At 40.3% G+C, this 18,968-nt stretch overlaps 1 protein-coding gene across 4 annotated transcripts in view; it reads left to right on the forward strand.

Annotated features, from left to right (window-relative positions):
• Positions 1-18,968, forward strand: part of GABRG2 (gamma-aminobutyric acid type A receptor subunit gamma2) — a 94,889-nt gene that overhangs the window by 31,035 nt on the left and 44,886 nt on the right. For all 4 annotated transcript variants that reach the window (XM_043490870.1, XM_038414625.2, XM_043490871.1 and 1 more), the window contains 5 exons: positions 3,169-3,317; positions 4,853-4,920; positions 6,582-6,802; positions 9,516-9,598; positions 10,254-10,391. In XM_043490870.1, coding sequence (XP_043346805.1) covers positions 3,169-3,317; positions 4,853-4,920; positions 6,582-6,802; positions 9,516-9,598; positions 10,254-10,391 — 659 coding nt within the window. The remainder of the gene's footprint in view (positions 1-3,168; positions 3,318-4,852; positions 4,921-6,581; positions 6,803-9,515; positions 9,599-10,253; positions 10,392-18,968) is intronic.

The raw sequence follows: 18,968 nt of genomic DNA on the forward strand, positions 1-18,968 counted from the left end.
CATATCAGGCATAAGGAAGGAGGCCCTAAGGTAAGGGTGAAGTGGAGCTTGAGGAAGTGGGGGCCTCTGGGGGAAGTAGCCCAGGGAATTGTATGTGTCATGTTTCTAAAAGGTCAGCTACCATAGCTGATACTATTAGGGTCCCTTGGCTGGAGCCTGGAGTAGAGGGTGGGCCTGGGCTCTCCCCTTATCATCCCCCACCCCCTGATTAATCACTGAGACTGGGAGACAACAGAGACTGTGCAAAGGAGGATAGCTTCTCCTCACCTCCCTTGCTGGCTTATGATGAAAATGGCTCAGCAGACTGTGACCCTTGTCTCTAGAAAGAGAAGGGTTACGTGGAGGGTCACAGTGAGCCTCTGAGCTAGCAAAATCTGTCAGGAAACGTGGGACCCATGGAGACAAGCACAGAGCTTTGTCACACTATATTCTCTTAATCAAAAATATAAATTCTAAAAATGTAAAAGAAGGGCATCAAAGAGTAACATTAAAAATAAACAAGTTTAAACAAAAACTTCTACTTGGCCTAATCTTCTGCTAGATTTACCCATAAAAGAATGACTATTAGTTCAGACAAGAATACAGTTACTGAAGACTCATTGTCCACTGACAACCTGGAGCTAGATTCACCATCTCACTCTGACTGCCTTGCACTGATCTGATGATGCAACACATCTGTAATAAACTTGGATTTCCTGGTCAGTTAAATTGGGTTTATGGCAATTTAGTGTCACAAGAGCAATACGAAGCAGACAATGTAAAACTGTGAATCCAGACTGTAAATTCTTTCCTGGACTATGTCTTCAGTTTTATCCTTTTAGGCCAAATAAGAATGCTGATTCTCTCTGTCATTCTAACCATTGTAATCAGCAGCTCAAGTTTTAACCTTGTTCACCTCCTTTGTATTCAGGAATGTGTTCTATGAATGAAGAGATGTTGTATTTAGAGTTTCTTTTTCATGTAGAAATAGAAAATTCTGCTTCTAAGGATCTCTGAAAAAACTTTTAATTGATTACATCAAAGACACATGGCTTTGATAAATTAATTTGGGTTTTCTATGCATTTCATACAGATTAAAAAACATATAATCCAATCCCATGTTTGCAATATAGATTAGATTGATTCTTGTGCCATACAGGAGGGTGTATATTGCCTGAGATTTGTCCCTTTGAAATGCAATTAAATGTTTGAAACTCCAGACAGCTGAATAAACCAGCTTCCCTCACCAATTTAATTATCCATGCCAGTTTGTCTCTACATAGCAGAGTTATGCAGCAGAGTGCCAATTAAAAATTGTCCTTTTGATTGCCAATAAACATTAAAGTCTCAATTATGTGCATCTCCCTGAGGCTGGGTGGAAGAGGGTTATGTAGTATGTGACCAGTGGTGGCTGGTGGCACATGATGCCTAAGAATTACAGAGGGATACTTGGGGGAGTGCACACAGCAATGGAATTACTAAACATGTTTAAAGGGTATAGCATGTACTATCTCCAGTATCAGCTTCTGAGTGCTAGCTTCTGTACAGGGAAGGCAGTGCTGACCTTGTCCCAGCCTTATCTCCTCTGGTATGTATGGTTCTGGTGGTATCACCAAATAGTCCCATCTTCCACTCTGAAGTCCAGTCCTGCATTGCTTCCTGAGAGATGTCAAATGCCTTTAAATCCCATTGACTTCAAGGGCAGGGCATTCAGTTTCTCTCAGACATTAAAAACCTTGCATGATCATAACCAGGAAAAGCAAGCAGCTTCATTAGGGCTTCTTCCCATGATATTGTACTGGGAATGGAAGAGAAACTGAGCCAGATCTTCAGCCCTGTTTAAATCTCATTTGTGCTGCTGGAATCCCCTGTGGCATAAAGTAAGCATAGTTGGCTTATTGCCACCCAGCATTTCTTCCCTCTACAGAACGGTTTTCCAGAGTGGGCCAGAAGCAGAGACATGGTGATCTAAGGATGAAAGATTGAGCTCTTAGCTCACTGCAGTTCTGGACCAGTAGAGTGGTCACTGGGGATCCCGTGTCCACACTTATTTGCACCAGGGTTGCCTCTCCAAGCATGAGTTCAGCATAGCTGATGATCCAACAGATAGAGTTCCTCTACCCCTCCCCCACTAGTGGCTCTTACAGGTGTGGCTATAATTTGCACATTATGGATATGAGACTGTGTTCTCAAGCAAAAAGTGTGATGACCTCCTTTTAGTTCCTATTTGTGAACACCCCAACCCTACCATGTAATTTAGAATGTTTTCAGCACCAATAAAAGTCTCAAATCAAGAGCGATCTGAAGGATGGAACAGGAAGAATCTTGCAGCAGCTCAGGATAGAGGAGCATTGGCAGAACTGTGTGAAAGAGCTTGCATAGTATCTGCTAACATTGTGCCAGAGAAGTATAACTTTATTTGGTATTATAACCAGGCATTTTAAAGAAAACATAGGCTGTGATTTACAGTTCTCAGCATCTGACTTGCCCTTTCTATAGTATGAGGGTTGGGTTACTGGATTTCTTTGAGTCCTAGTTTGGTGATAGCCAATCTGCATTTTTTTTTCTATTTTATTTTTGGTTGGCCTCTGGTGAGTAAAAGTGAAAATGAAAACCAAGTCCCAAACTATTTGTGTTGAACTTTCCAGTTGTGCAACAAATTCATGCTCATCATAGTGCAGTGAGGCTACACAGTTTGTCTGAATTCATGTAATTATTGGGTCCTGTCATTAATAGGATATGTCAAGTTATCATCTCAAAGGGAAATAATGTAAGTACCTGGTGTCCATATAAAATGTTATTCTACTGGAGTGTTGCATAAACTAAGTGACGATGAGAGGGTTTTTTTATATGTTCTTGTGTTCTATAATATGTCCCATCTGAGTCAAGAGGAGAAGAAACAGATGTCTTAAAGGACAGAAGCATTGATGTACCATAGAATACACAGGACATGATCTCTATTATACCAAAGGAAAGTTCACTAAAGTTAGCTTTAACCTTAGGTAATATGCAACATCCTGACTGCAATATCTCTGTCATAAAACGGGCAACATTTTGTAATATTCTGTGAAGTACTGCAGTGCTATTAGAACAGGATTATTCATATAGCATGTTTTCAAAAAGGGCTGTGTATGGATGTAATTCCAACATTCAAGACTTTCTTGCTCTTCAATTTTCTTTCCCTCACAGTTCTAGCCAAAAGGGAGATGATGACTATGAAGATTATACATCCAACAAAACATGGGTTTTGACTCCCAAAGTCCACGAGAGTGATGTCACCCTGATTTTAAATGGCTTGCTGGAGGGATATGACAACAAACTGAGACCTGACATAGGAGGTGTGTTTTCTAATCTATTTTTAATTGAAATGCGGGCTGGAGGAAAAGAATCCTCACATTGCAATATATGTATTGGAAACATAATCCACACAAAAGGTATGAAAACAAAATATAATACAATATCACTTCATTTTTTATAATATTTATCATAAACACTTTGGCCAAGATGTGTAAATCAGGCTTGTGTATAAGGATGGGCCAATAAATCCATATCAAGGCACCAAAATGGCCTGATTTGTAATAGTTCTGAGCACCCACAAATTCCATCGAAATTGCTGAAACCAGAAACTCAACTACTTTGAAAATCAGGCCACTTCTATTTTGTGCCTAAACATGGAGTTAGGAGTTTAACTTTAAGCATTCAGTTTTGTAAATGCTGAGGAGTATCACTAAATGCTTTATATAGTTAAATTATACAGTCACAAAGTTACAAATAATACATAGCAGTAGATGGAGAGGATAGAAAGGAGTATAGAAAAGGGAGACGATATGGATTAGAAGACCCTAAGATGAAGTAATGAGCATAGCATCATTGAAGGTTTATATCCATTTTCATCAGCTGAGGCTCTCACTTGAATGAGTTTTCAGATGAACTTAGAAAAGCAATGGAGTAGTTAAAGAAGTGAGGCAACATATGAAGCCTATCCCAGATCATAAAAACTACAGAAGTGAAGGGTCTCGTATAATAATAATAATGAGATTGTGGAAAGGAACAGAGAGAAGTCATGGACTAGAAAAACAAAAGGAAGTAGGGGCAGGAAGCTCCATGAAATAGGCTAACTCAAGCAAGTCTGAAGAAGTTTAAAACCAAGAATAACAATTTTTACCTATACTCCACAAAGAAAGTTAACATGAGTGTTTATGTGGGTAACACCCACTGATAATACTTATGTACACATTGTAAAATTAGCAGAGAATTCCCAATGAAACACATAGAACCAGAGTAGTTGTAAGGCTTGTTCTCCCAATCCCAGACTTTAGGGAATAAAAGGAGTGGAACATCCATAAAAATAATCTGGGAAGATTGATTTTGTTTTAATTAGGGGTGTCTGGAATTAATATGGTCAAAGTGGGAGAACAATATTTCAAATGAGTGATGAAACACAGTGTAAGAGGACTCTGAAAAAAGTGTTTGTTTTCTCAAGAAGTTGCATTTGATAAAAATTTGTTTTTGAGAAACGGAGTCCCCTACATCGATAACAACACATGGGCATAGCATAGTTCTGATCTCACTCACATCCGTGTATTGCCTTTGAGTCCCATAATTATTCCTCATTTACACCAGTATAAATGTGATCAGAATCTGCCTCTGAAGTATCTTTGTCTATTGAGGAACTAGATATATTGCTGTAAAATTTATTTTTTACCATATTTACTGTTTGGAAATGTGTGTTTCTCACTTACACTCACACTCACACCTCCCACCGCCCAAACACACACAATAGACACTCCAAAATAATAACCTTAAGCGTGTTTTTTATGTAGTGGATTTTGACCTTGATTTGTATCAGCAATTCTTATTGTTTTTCTTGCAGTGAAACCAACAGTAATTCACACTGACATGTATGTAAATAGCATCGGTCCAGTGAATGCTATCAATATGGTAGGTAACTGTTTTTAACACTTTGCTACACTTTTAATGATCAGTATATTCGGTTTGATGTATGCAATCATTCCTTTATAGTTGCAGTGCAATTATGCTTCCATTATTTTTGACACTGCACTGTAAGTATTTTATTTTAAGTCTTATATCAATCTCATGGAGAAGAGTAGGGCATGGTTGTAAGTGGAAGTGGAGGTTTTCTGTAAATCAGAAACTGGTATGAGTGTGTTTAAAACATTATTACATGGTTTCTAGCTCATACTTGTACAACCATGTTGTGGTCCCTTATTTAATCATAGAAGGGCTTGCAAGATCCAGTCCAGAACATGTTAATTTGGATGAGGAGGGACCATCACTTTAGTATTCTTGTCATCTCACAGCCAGAAACAGCCTGTGTAATATGTACATCATAACACTTGTGTTAGAGGCATTGTTTGGTATAGAAATACAGACATTGATCATGACACACAGTAGAATGAAACAGAGGTGGAGAGATGGATCTGCAATTTAATTAACTTTTAATTTTTGGAGGGTGATAGGCCTTTCACAAGAAATACCAGTCATTTACTTTGATCCAGTATGGTTTTAAATGACCTGATGTCAAATATCCCATAGTTAGAGGTGGCCCCCTTCAGCCTGATCCCTAGGATTCAGTACACCTCTGAATCGTCTCCCCATGAGGTGGAATGAAGGTGTACATGAAAGGTTAGATAGGGAAGACTTAAGGTCTGCACACTGATAGGGTCTGCCAGTTTTCTACTGGATCTCTTACATTTACCTGTGGTAGCTGGCCCCTTTTATCTTCACAGGGAATGCAAATTGCAACAAAATTACATTAACATAAACATATTACATTACATAACATTAACATATCTATTAACATAAAGCTTTTAAATTTCTCTCCTAACTAACCTAGAATTGGACCTCCCAGGATGCTTCAAGGAAGGAGCAAAACACCTTGCCAATCTTGCCATATGAAACAAATACTTTCCTCATGCCCCAAACTAGTGACTGGCCAGAACCACAGCCTCTTGGAAACACAGTTGAAACTATACCTCTAAGGGCTGCAGAATGGCTGCTGTACTCCCTAAGAGCTTCATATGCAGCAAGGGGACAAGCAAAAGGGACAATCAAGTCTCCCTTCCTTCCACAGACTGGCCAACGGGAGGCATGAGGAGGCAGAGAAATCTCTCTCTTCCACTGACCCCACTCCCTGATTAGACATGATCTCCATGTGCATTCTGAGTGCCAGGGCAGGGAAAGAGAAGGGGGAGGTTCCAGCTTAGCTAAGCCTTCCCCTTCTTTCCATGCCTCCTCACAGGACCCTTGGGATTGTGTATCCCCTACCAAACTGATCAAACACACACCTCTCCCAGCTAAGACTGGTTAGAGAGTAGGAGGGACACACTGACTTGTAAAAGATACAACCAGTCGCTATCAGTTAGCTTTGGGTGAATAATGGGGAAAAAACAGCATCAAACCTTATTTTTGAAAATAAAAATCGCAAAATTTATCAGAAGTTTTTCAACCAGCTTTAGCATCAATCCCTCTCATAGTGACTGCAAATACTTTTTCAGGTTTTTCAGAGAAATGCTTTTAAAAATGCAACTCTGACACTACCATGCACAATGTTTTCACTACTATTTCTGGTTAATGAACAGGAATATACAATCGATATATTTTTTGCCCAAACCTGGTATGACAGACGTCTGAAATTCAACAGCACAATAAAAGTGCTCCGGTTGAACAGTAACATGGTTGGGAAGATCTGGATACCAGATACGTTTTTCCGAAACTCCAAGAAGGCTGATGCTCATTGGATAACAACGCCCAATAGGATGCTCAGGATCTGGAATGATGGCAGAGTGCTATATACACTAAGGTATTACACTTGAATTTAAATTTGGTTCCTCATGGAAAAGCAAAGAAGTACATTTTATGCAATTGTAATGTGAATAGGAAATATCTTATAAGTTTCTAATCATAGGAGAGGTTTAAACATAACTGGAATGCATAATGTAACATAACTTGCCTGATTGTAATTTTAAAATGTCCTGGAAAATGTGAAATGGATAGATTATTTGTACTTTGTCTATTTAGAAGGCTGGATATTGCCATAGTTTAAGTGTCTCATTTTCATCCAGATTTTAATATCCTATTCCACAAGGAATCTCACTAAAGTAAATAGAACTACATGAGGAGTAAGTAACTATTCAACATAAGGTATCACAATCTTCTCCATGAAGAACATTGTGTTTACAATTTATTGCTTACCAGTTGTTTTGCCATTCTTATCATTTTTTCTCCTAGCTATTAAATTAGAGGATTTTAAAATCATTGATTGAATTAATCAGTATTTATGACCAATTCGCATCAAAGTTTCCTGTTCTCATTCAAGTCCATTTCATGCTCCTTTTGACGTCAGTGGAGCTGGATAAAGTTCCCAGGTGAAAAATGTTTAATTTCTGGAAATCCTTGTGGAAATACAGACAAAATGGGTGAGGTAATATCAGTCACTTAGGATCTGATCCAAAACCTATTGTTTATATTCATCAAAGTTTTATTAGGATTGTGTACATATCTATCCGTTCATATAGCTCCCTTTTGGTTTCTAAAAATTGTCTTCATTCTTCATTGGTTAGGAATCTTTTTTGATGTTGGAAGAAATGTCTGAACTACAAAATAACTCTTGTAATTCAATTTTACATTCATTATGCATCACATTTTGAAGAAGAGATAAGAAAATGATTGGAATTTAAATCCAACGTGAATCAAAGTCAGTCTGATAAATCACATCCTACATCTGCTTTTGAAATGTTAAATAGGTCTTAATATCTCAAACCATGCTCTCTTCTCTCTTCAGACCTCACTACTTTTCTCCTCAAAACACTCAGTTTCTCTCTTTAGTGATCTGACATTAACTTGTAGTCAGTAGTTCTATTAAATATCATGTTCAGCGCCAGTAACATTCAAATTCTAATAATAAACCTTGGCTTGAGCTAAATGTGATCATCTCATCCCAAATGTGCCTCAGAAATTGAGCACACAATTTGAGAGATCCCATATTACAAGAGTATTGGAAGTGACAAAATATGGTATATTGGTAAAGGCTTGTGTGTTGAAGCTTGCCGGAATTATGCCAGGCTCTAGCCACTACTGTTGGTCACTCGCTTTCATGAGCACTATATTCACTAATAAATCTTAAGTGATTTTTTTAATGAAAATAGTGAGAATCTTGGCATTTGTATGACTATGTTCTAGACAACCTTGGCCCTTGCGGCAAAATTACTAACACAGACTTAAGCTTTTCTGTAAGCCTGAAAGAGCTAACTGGACTCATGCTAGTGAGTGATATTAAAACATCCTCACAACAGAAAACAAATCCAAACTGTCACTGAATTTATGAACCATGTGGTAAATTCAAACAGTTTTAAACAAGGACACCAATGAAAAAGTCATATTTAGAGATAAGTATATCATTATCTGATGAGCAGATTGCTTTGCCTTCTTGGTATATATCCGGTGATCTTGAAGTCGGATTGACGAGGGATGAAATGTGGGAGGAAAAGAAAGGCAGTAGTCTCAGCAAAGAATTACTAAATGCCCAACCCTGCTCCCATTGCAGGCAAAACTCCCATTGACTTCAAGGGCATCGGGATAATTCCTCTATCATTGCTGTGGGGAGAGTGTGCATTTGATTCAGTTGCTCAGGAAGGCAGATGCTTCCTACATCCACCATTCTGATCATCAAAGTGTGAGATAGAGAAAGCATGAATGCAGGAACCAGGGTGCGATATGGTTTTGGAGAGTGGTTCTTGGACATGTACCAGCCAATAGAGAATGCCATCACCAAGGGTTTCATAAGGGTGGGATGGAAATTGCAGCTTTCACAGAAGAATCTAGTAGTAGCACTGTGTTCTGCTACTCTCTCCTTGCTCCCACTGCTTTTCAAAGACTTCTCTCCTTTCCTACTGAATAATTCTCTCCAATGCAAGTACCATGCAGTGCATGCCCTATAGTGGAGACATATGTACAACTGGCAATGTTGAAGAGGTTAAATGTGAAATAGAGATTTTTTAACTCTCAAAAGAATTTCTAAAATAGACTTTTTCTTATAAAATATATCTATATAAATATAATGACATGCTATGATATAGAGGTTTTGCTGGCACCCATTTGAAATGACTTGCATAACTCACTCATGGCATTGCTACTCATAAGTAATGTTGCCGTCTCAGACTCACTTCAGTAAATCCTTTAAAACACGCCACATTTCACATTCTCTTTTTTTGCAAGGGATGAATAGATGCATTGTGGATATGGAGTGTAATTAAAAAGAAAAACACAATATTCATTGCTCAGATACATGCAATAACCATCATATATTCTTACACTTTGAATAGGCAAATAAATACATCATCAGGTTTTAATTATACCCATTGTATACAGTGCTTATGTGTGTGTTGTATATTTTATATGCTAGGGGCATGTTGATAAGAATCTTGGTATGTGTGCCACACTACTTTTCAGTAGAAATTACTATGGCATGCGCTGTATATTCTGATACTAAACCTTTGTCATCTCTTCTCTTTTAGGTTGACAATAGATGCTGAGTGTCAGTTGCAGTTGCACAACTTCCCAATGGATGAACATTCCTGTCCTCTGGAGTTTTCAAGCTGTAAGTAGTGTGCTAAATTACCTATTACACCTTCATTTGCATTGACATACTTAGGGCCAGATTCTTAGCTAGGGTAAATCAACATAATCTGTTGTCTTCAATTGGATTTGGATCAGGGAGGATCTGGAATTTATTTTGTAAAAGTGTACACATTGTATATGTTCACAGATATAGTATAATAAATAATGATACTTGAAAATGTTATGTGCTCTGAGACACATAGCATAGATGAGAATACACAGATATTCATAATGCTTAATTATGCTTGCCACGAGAGTTAGGTTTTATTAATAAATGTGATCTGGATCTTTGTCACTCCATTGACTATTGTTGGCATGTGGATTGACGTCTTTGAAATCAGACTATAGATTTGACAATGACTTTAGAAGCGCCAGATTGTGTCCTAGATGTCTCAAGTTGGTGGGGGGGAAGGGAGGGAGGGAGAAGAGGAGGCATTCAAAAATGCACTTTTGGAAAATTAAATACAATATTAAATGAATTGAAAGGTAACTAACATACCCTTGCTCCCTCAACTATGTTGCTCCATATTTTTCTGGATAAATAGAAAATGAAGCTGTTTCCTACAAAGTAAATTTTTAAATTAAAATAAAAAAAAATAAAAGATTATGAAGATGTATTTGGAATTGTCTTGAAGATGGCTACCCCAGGGAAGAAATTATTTACCAGTGGAAACGCAGTTCGGTGGAAGTAGGAGACACCAGATCTTGGAGGCTCTACCAGTTTTCTTTTATTGGACTGAGAAATTCTACTGAAGTGGTGAAGACAACCTCAGGTAAAATAAGCAATTTTTTAATAATCTGTTTACATTCAAATTATTTTATGTTAAAGGTAGATGATGTATGGAGCTCAGCACTGGCAATTAGTAGAACAAATTGATTTTAACTCCTTAAGAGTTACCAGATCTTCATGTATCCTGAAAAATGAAATGCTGTCTCTTGCACAAGCTTGCCCTGCACCCTCAGCAGTACAGGAAGGAGAGAGCAGGCTCTGGGAGGTCACAGTCCCCCCTCCAATGCCGGTTGATGAGGAGCAGAGAATAAGTGGAGCCTTGACTGGATCCCCTAAGGACACTAGGCTATGTAGCTGAGCTGTTGTGCAGAGGATAATAAACTGCTATCGGGCCATACTTGATGTCCCTCCTCCCCTCAAAACAAGGTGGTAGCCAGGGAGAGAATTGTCACGCCAAGTTACAAGTCCCTGCTGCAGCAACATAGCTGCACGCTGCCCCTTACTCAGGGCTAGCTCTGAATTATTAAAAGCTACTATGAACTAGATACGGTGTGTCTCAGATAGTTCTGCTCCATATTTCTATCTGTGTTATCATCCTTCAGTATGTGTAATAGACTTCAAAATAATAAAGTAAGAAGGTCACCGTTTTAAATATTATTCCATTAACTAGGCAGGAAAGTGCATGCCACTTAAGTCAGGTCAGAAACACACACATTCTAGCATTGGTGGAGGAAAGAATTAGCCATTTGGAGATTGGTGGAAGTTATTAAGGGTCCAGCAGGGTATTGCATACTAATATTCTTGCATGTACATTTCTTTGTAATTTTTTCTTACTTTCAAAAGGAATGCTGAAATGAAAGAGGTTTCTTTTGATTATATCAAATTTTATTCCACAAGTTCAAAGAGATCTGTGGGCTTGTTACAATAATTAATGACAATTATTAATAAAAGGGTCGCATTGCCAGCATAATCAAAAGGAGGTATGCTAGTGCTGAAAGCTGCCTACTTGTACATTATACACAGTTCAAACAATGCAGTTCAGGATTTTTCAGGTTCCCAGTTCCCGAGAAAGTGGATATTAACCACTGACATATTTAGCCTTCTGGGTAGGAAGAAAGGACTGATGCTTCTTAGCTTGTGGTCACATTTGTCTTAAAGCACTTTCTGCCATCCTTGCTGTAGAAAATATTTTGTCATCTCATTAAGGAAATGTTTGACCTTTCACCATTCCTGGCCGATGAAAGGTCAAAGAAGGGCAAGGGGAGAGTGGGGGAACATGTCTACTAATAACTTGCATTGTGTAAGGCATGGTTGAGTCACTCATGCCCAAAGCAAAAATATAATCAGCAAGCATCTCTCCTCAGTCATGCCCCTAAAACAGGCACATCCACAAAAGGCAACAATGAATAAGTGGATGGTTCCTGCTTCTGTTAAAGTCTGCAGCAAATCTCACATTGACATCACTCAGACTTGACTTGCATTTCTTTTATTTGCTGTTTCCCTTTCCTTGTTTTTTCCATTCTCTAATGGAGAATATTTGGCTGGAAGGGGAAAGTAATACAATTTGAACATACTACAAGCTTCAGTTCCATTGTTCCACTGCTTTCTGCATTTGTGAATCAAAGCATTTGATGATATATCTTGTAATGTTAAGAGAGTGCTCATTGAAAGAAATGATGCATTCTCACAAAACAAAAACCTCTTCCTGTGGGACCATTAATTTGGTCTGAGAAACCATGGTAGTGCTCTGAGAGAACCAATAAAATTTAAAGTTCATATTTTTATTAATATACTGATGCACATTGCCCTTTTTCATTTACTTAAATGAATAAAGTAATCAATATTAATTGTTCATTTAAAGTCAATAAAAACCTACTTTCACCAACACTAGATCAGTGACAAAAAATGCTTTCCAAAGCAATTTAGTCCTGCTGCGCTTCTCTTAAAGGCCTGCTGGGACTGCAAAGACAACTTTAAAAAACGTGTTCATAGGCATCCCCTTCCTGTAGTGTTTATCATATGTTCTCGCTATTTTCTTTTCTCCGTTTTTTATTGCTAGAGCTATTTGCATGAAAACTGAGTCTAGCCTTGATTCAACCCAGTGCAGGTGGACAGGGTCGCCTGTATAAACAAAATTAGCATAGGAGTCCTGCTCCTACATCAGTATGACTGCTACTGCATGAGCCAGAAGGCCAAAGATAATGGCATATAGCTAAGTGCCTTATTATCAGGCTGAGAATTTCTGTTGCGAAAAGGTGCATAAGATTCATTTCTACTCAGGGTATGTCTACACTACCTGCCAGATCAGCAGGCAGTGATCAATCCAGCAGGGGTTGATTTATGACATCTAGTCTAGGTGCGATAAATTGACCCCTGAGCGCTCTCCCGTCGACTCCTGTACTCCACCTCTGCAAGAGGTGCAGGCAGAGTAGACGGGGGAGCAGCAGCAGTTGACTCACCACAGTGAAGACACCATGGTAAGTCGATCTAAATACATTAACTTTAGCTATGTTATTCATGTTGCTGAAGTTGCATAACTTAGATCGATCTCCCTCTCCTCTCTCCCCCCAGTGTAGACCAGGCCTCAGTGTACTTTTAAATGCATTCCATTTGTAGCCACGGTCCACACTTACACATCAGCAATGCAACCAAGCTATACTTCCTGCTGTTCTACCCAGGGTCCAAAATTCAATGCCTTTGTTCCCTATGTGTTTATTTCATGCAGCTTATTCCTCAACTGAGTTTAAAAGTCAGACTTTCAAGCATTCATGGATACATTTGCATATAGCTAACTTATATGAAGAAATCCCCAATGTGTGTGCACAAGTCAGGCATTTGGGCACACGCTTGGCCTGTTTGGTCCCTAGAACTCTATTCACCTCCACTAGTGGCAATCCTAGTAGTGGATCCATAGCATAGATCAGTGGCACAATCATTGGGAATTTTTTTGCAAAAACTCCCTAAAGTAGACAAGGCCTTACCATAGCTGCCAAATTTTGTGTAGCTCCATGTGTGACATTTCTCTGTACCGATAAACGGTCACTGATTACTACTTCATGGTCCCCTAGAACAGTGGCAACTGGGAGCAACTTGGTGTGTTGGAGGAGCCAATAGGGTTCAGGTTATTGAGGAATAGCTATGGCCTGGAGGGGAGAGAACCTAGAGAGTTTCTGGGTGGCTGGAGGAACTGGCACAGTCTGAGAGTTGGATGTGGAAGACACTGAGGGAGTTGTTCTAGGGCAGTGGGAGTCTGGAGCAGCCTCCCCAAATCTGCTTTACTTTCATTTTAGCACATTTCCTACTCTGTCCAACCCTGCCTCTTAGCCAGAATCACGACTGCCTCCTGCTGGCCTGGCTCCAACAGTAGGAGCAGACTAAGCAGAAAGGTTCCCTAAAACTTGGTGCCATGGTGGCCCCCTGTGACCCAGAGAAGATACCTCACTTCCTGCCAACCCCAGCTGAATGTGCGAGCTCTTAGCTGGGCTGTGAGAAAGCACGACACTGCAGATGAATCCATTACATAGATGAATGCAGATGATGCTCTAGGGTCCACCCAGGCCATTAAGGGGTTCAGTCAACACCTGCTTTGTAGTTCTAGGTGCCTTAACAGCTACGCTGTTGTGGCTCACAGCCCTGACGCCAACAGCCAGAATAGAAGCATGCAGATTCATACACTGGCTTCCACTGCCCAGTTACTCTTTGCAGGGGAACCTCAACAACTCTTCCAGCCATGTTTTATCTCCCAGAAACCTCTTTCTCTGCCATGCCAGACCCTCTTACTGTAGTACCTGTCATAAATATAAAGGGAAGGGTAAACACCTTTAAAATCCCTCCTGGCCAGAGGAAAAACTCTTGCACCTGTAAAGGGTTAAGAAGCTAGGATAACCTCGCTGACACCTGACCACAATGACCAATGAGGAGACAAGATACTTTCAAAGCTGGAGGGGGGGGAAAACAATGGGTCTGTGTCTGTTTGTGTGATGCTTTTGCCGGTGACAGAACAGGAATGGAGTCTTAGAATTTAGTAAGTAATCTAGCTAAATATGCGTTAGATTATGATTTCTTTAAATGGCTGAGGAAATAAGTTGTGCTGAATGGAATGGATATTCCTGTCTTTGTGTCTTTTTGTAACTTAAGGTTTTGCCTAGAGGGATTCTCTGTGTTTTGAATCTAATTATCCTGTAAGGTATTTATCATCCTGATTTTACAGAGGTGATTCTTTTTACTGTTTCTTCTATTAAAATTCTTCTTTTAAGAAACTGAATGCTTTTTTCACTGTTCTTAAGATCCAAGGGTTTGGGTCTGTGGTCACCTATGCAAAATGGTGAGGATTTTTATCAAGCCTTCCCCAGGCAGGGGGGTGCAAGGTTTTGGTGAGGATTTTGGGAGGAAAGATGTTTCCAAACAATTCTTTCACAGTAACCAGCTAAACGTTTGGTGGTGGCAGTGGAAGTCCAAGGGCAAAGGGTAAAATAGTTTGTACCTTGGGGAAGTTTTAACCTAAGATGGTAAAAGTAAGCTTAGGAGGTTTTCATGCAGGTCCCCTCATCTGTACCCTAGAGTTCAGAGTGGGGAAGGAACCTTGACAACCTAGAAAACTTAGTCAAGTTTGCTGCTCCTTTGAAGAGACAGTACACAGCAGCTTATTAGCTGGAGTTGACAAACGCTCCACTTCAGTCAACCCCCGTGTTAGTTTATGGTAAAAGTAAAACAAATTTATTAACAAAAGGACATAGGTTTCGGTGATACCAAGTATAAACAATAAGGATAGAAATGGTTACAAACAAACACAAAGTAAAAATATGTTTCTAAGACTAAAACTCAACTTAACAAAGAAGAGTATTTGTTCAAAGGAGTTTTTCTCACCATGGACTTTCTTCCAGCATGGCTGGTTAGACCTTTACCCAGGACACAACAGACAGAGCTCAAAGCCCTTGGTTTCCTTGACTCTTTAGATCGGGGTGGCCAATCTGAGCTTGAGAAGGAGCCAGAAATTACTAATGTACACTGCCAAAGAGCCACAGTAATACATCAGCAGCCCCACCTCCACATCAGCTCCCCCGCCCTGCTCCCAGCACCTCTCGCCACCGGCAGCCCCACTGATTAGCGCCTCCTCCCCCCCACCTCCACACTTCCTGATCAGCTGTTTTGTGGCATGCAAGAGGCTCCGGTGGGAGAGGGGGAGGAGCGAGGGCATGGCAGGCTCAAGGGAGGGAGTGGGAAGGGGTAGAGTGGAGTGGAGTGGAGTGCGGGCAGGGTCTTTGGCTGAGCAGTGAACACCCCCCGGCACATTGGAAAGTTGGCGTCTGTAGCTCCAGCCCCGGAGTTGGTGCCTATACAAGACGCCGCATATTAACTTCTGAAGAGCTGCATGTGGCTCCAGAGCCACAGGTTGGCCACTCCTTCTTTAGGTGAAGGATAACTATAGGGTTCTCTCCCCTCCTTTTTGTCCTTCAGCAAACCTTTGAAATGTATTGTTTGAAAAGTAAGCCCATACAAAGTTTCTCTCTGCTGCTGTCTTTCCCACTGCTTGTTATCTTGAGAGCTTTGTTACCTTATGCGTAAGTGTACTTCCATTATCTCTGCCTGATGAGATAAGCAAATTCACATTCTTTTATCTACGCTAGACTGGGCTTATGTATTGTTGCCCAACACATTTAAAGAACATAATTATAACTTTTTGTACCCATGCCATACATACACCACACGATTTTCAGGACAAGTATGTTAAGAATTTTGATATGATATCTTACATGACAAGTTTTAAATACAGATTATGACAACAATGTGGTAGGTATGGTGAGTGCCTCAGGCCTCACAGGAGCTGCTGACACAGAGTAGTGAACAACCAATGGGGCCTGGGTATCACAATAAGTGTTACATAAGATGTGTAAGACCTGACAGCCCTGCCTAAATGACTGCATGCATGTTAGGTAGCTAGCTGTGCATGCACACAACCAGCATGTTAGAGACACACACACACACACACACCTATCAGCACACAATTGGGAGAGCCCAAATTTGGAAATCTGGCCCTAGAATATTGCCATCTACAAAAGAAAAAAAATGACTAGAATATCACAAGCCAATCTATCATGTCCTTTTAAATGCAATGAGTCATCCTGAGTTGTGAACCTGTTCCCATAAATAGTGAACTTTTCAAATCATCTCTAATTTACCTGGAAAGTCACATGGAACCAAAAAATCAAGTGATGACTGAGCAAATGGGTTCTAGCCTCTGATGACAACCAGGATTTTTTTCATGTAAAGAAGAAATATTAACTCTAAAGGTGCTAAGCTGCGGTTGCTGTTGTCTACGAATACGCCACTGACATGAATAGATTAGTAGACACTCAGTAGCACAGTAACAGTCAGAGACACAGCCAGTGCATTCTGTGTGGATACACCTGGAACATTTGGAAGCTTTCAGGCAGTTAATTCATTTGCCAAATGATTTCACTGTGCAGCAGGAGACAGCTCTTCAGCATCAGATTCTTAAGTGGAAATAATTGCATTCTGCCTGCAAATATTCCCCTGTAGTTTCAGTTGGATGCACTATTTTTTCCCCTACTGAAAAGCTATTGTGATGCTGGTACAGAGTGGCTGGCACCTATAGCACGACACCAGAGGTAACTATGTTTTAGCCATGGGTGAAGTGAGCTGTCTGTGCTGTGGAGTTGAGCAAATGGGCAGAATGTCATTGAGAATCATGTTTTTGTTTCCTGAGATCTGTGTTGTTGGAACAGCAGTGATTTAGTTCACATTCTTTACAATAAAATACTTCACGTGTCCATAGGCCATTACCACACAGCTGTATGAAATATTCATATTGAACTGAGCTTGGGCGTGAGGTTTCATGCAGTCCATGAACCTCAGTCCATGAACCTCAGTCCATCTCACAAAATCTTGGTCAACCTGTATTGATGTTTTGTACTCAAGTAGGAAACTAACCTCTCTCCCCATGCAGCCTTCTTTGCTTGCACGAGTAAATTTGGTCAGAGGTATTGTTCTGGTAAACAGAACATATTTATATTCTCTTATATTTGATCTTGATGCACCATTGTAATGAAGTGAACAGTTGGTAGGCAGTCAATCCTCCTCGGTCCTGGAGAGCACCTAACAGCCATCAGTCTTCTCCCATGATTCTGCTTTAAGTTGAACTATGGTCTTGACACATATACTTTGTATGTCATATTTAGAGGTCTCTGTGAGAAATGGAGATGCTCATGTAAACTCAGAAAACCATCACACAGTGCAGTGTTTCCCAAACTTGGGATGCCGCTTGTTCAGGAAAAGCCCCTGGTGGGGTGGGCTGGTTTGTTTGCCTGCTACATCTGCAAGTGCGGTCAATCGCGGCTGCGGGAAGCGGCACGGGCCGAGGGATGTACTGGCCGCCGCTTCACAGAGATATTTCTTATCCACATGATCATCATATTTACCAGGGAGTAGTCTGATGTCCTCCAGCAGACATGAGACTGCAATTCTATGGCAGCTTCATGTGGTGATCAGCAGTATTTAATTTAATAGTGGCATGTTTAGGGGACAGGGGCATGTCCAATGCCTCGCTATGGGCTGGCTATCCCCAACTACCATAACAGTGTTTTCGGCCACTAGCAGCCAGTGAACGTTAGAGCAGCCTAAGTCTGTTCTAACTTATGATGGGACATGACCATGGCTGGCACAGCCAACCCAGGATCAGGAAAGTATAAAGGTGAATTACATAGCCCAATTCTCTCCTGCATTAGGCCAGATTTCAAACTGCTCTTCTAGTTCAAGGCTACCCTAAAACTGGCTTCCATGGCTGCAGGAGGTTCTCCTCTACGTAGCACAATCCTGAGATTGTTTAGAAGCCAGCCTAGTACAGGGCCAAAGGGTTATGGCTGAAATGTCCCTGTACCTAGCAATGCCTCAGGCAGACAATGTAAGTTAGCGTAACCCTTAAATTGCTCTAAATTGCATTGATGGTCCAGCCCAGTGAACAGCAGCCACAGGACTGGGGGTGGTAAGGAGGAGGGGGTTTTAAAACCACTTATGCACATAATCCCTCCTGAGCAGTAACAAGTGGTCCATGGCCAAAGCTGAAGAATTTAGCTAGTGAATAGGTGCTAAATACTTGTATTCTGATTTAGCAGTAGGCAGCACTCACCTAAACATCACATTGCACAGGTGCAAGGCAGTGGACAACCAGTGTGTCTGAGATTATCTTTGGGATCGTTATTGGTCCCTTCTTAATGCTTTAGGGGGATATTTATTTCGCAACCCTTGTTTGCTTTTTTTTTAAAGCAATACTAAATGATGACTTCAGACACAAGAGCCAAAAGAACATCTTCTCTGTAGGACAATGGAACATTTAAAGCAGCAGGCAGAAAAGACAGATTGAAACCCCAAATCTCGATATTCAGCACCCCAATGGTACAGTAACTCTTACATTCTCTGTCAATTTAAATATTTCTGGCTGAATACTCCTAAGGAATCACAGAAGTGTAGGACTGGAAGGGACCTCAATAAGTCATCAAGTCCAGTCCACTGCACTCAAGGTAGGACTAATTAATAACTAGACCATTCCTGATAGGTGTTTGTCTAGCCTGTCCTTAAAAAAACCAAAACCTCCAATGATGGA

This window comes from Dermochelys coriacea, chromosome 8 (genome assembly GCF_009764565.3).
Source record: "Dermochelys coriacea isolate rDerCor1 chromosome 8, rDerCor1.pri.v4, whole genome shotgun sequence".
Classification (NCBI taxonomy): Eukaryota; Metazoa; Chordata; order Testudines; family Dermochelyidae; genus Dermochelys; species Dermochelys coriacea.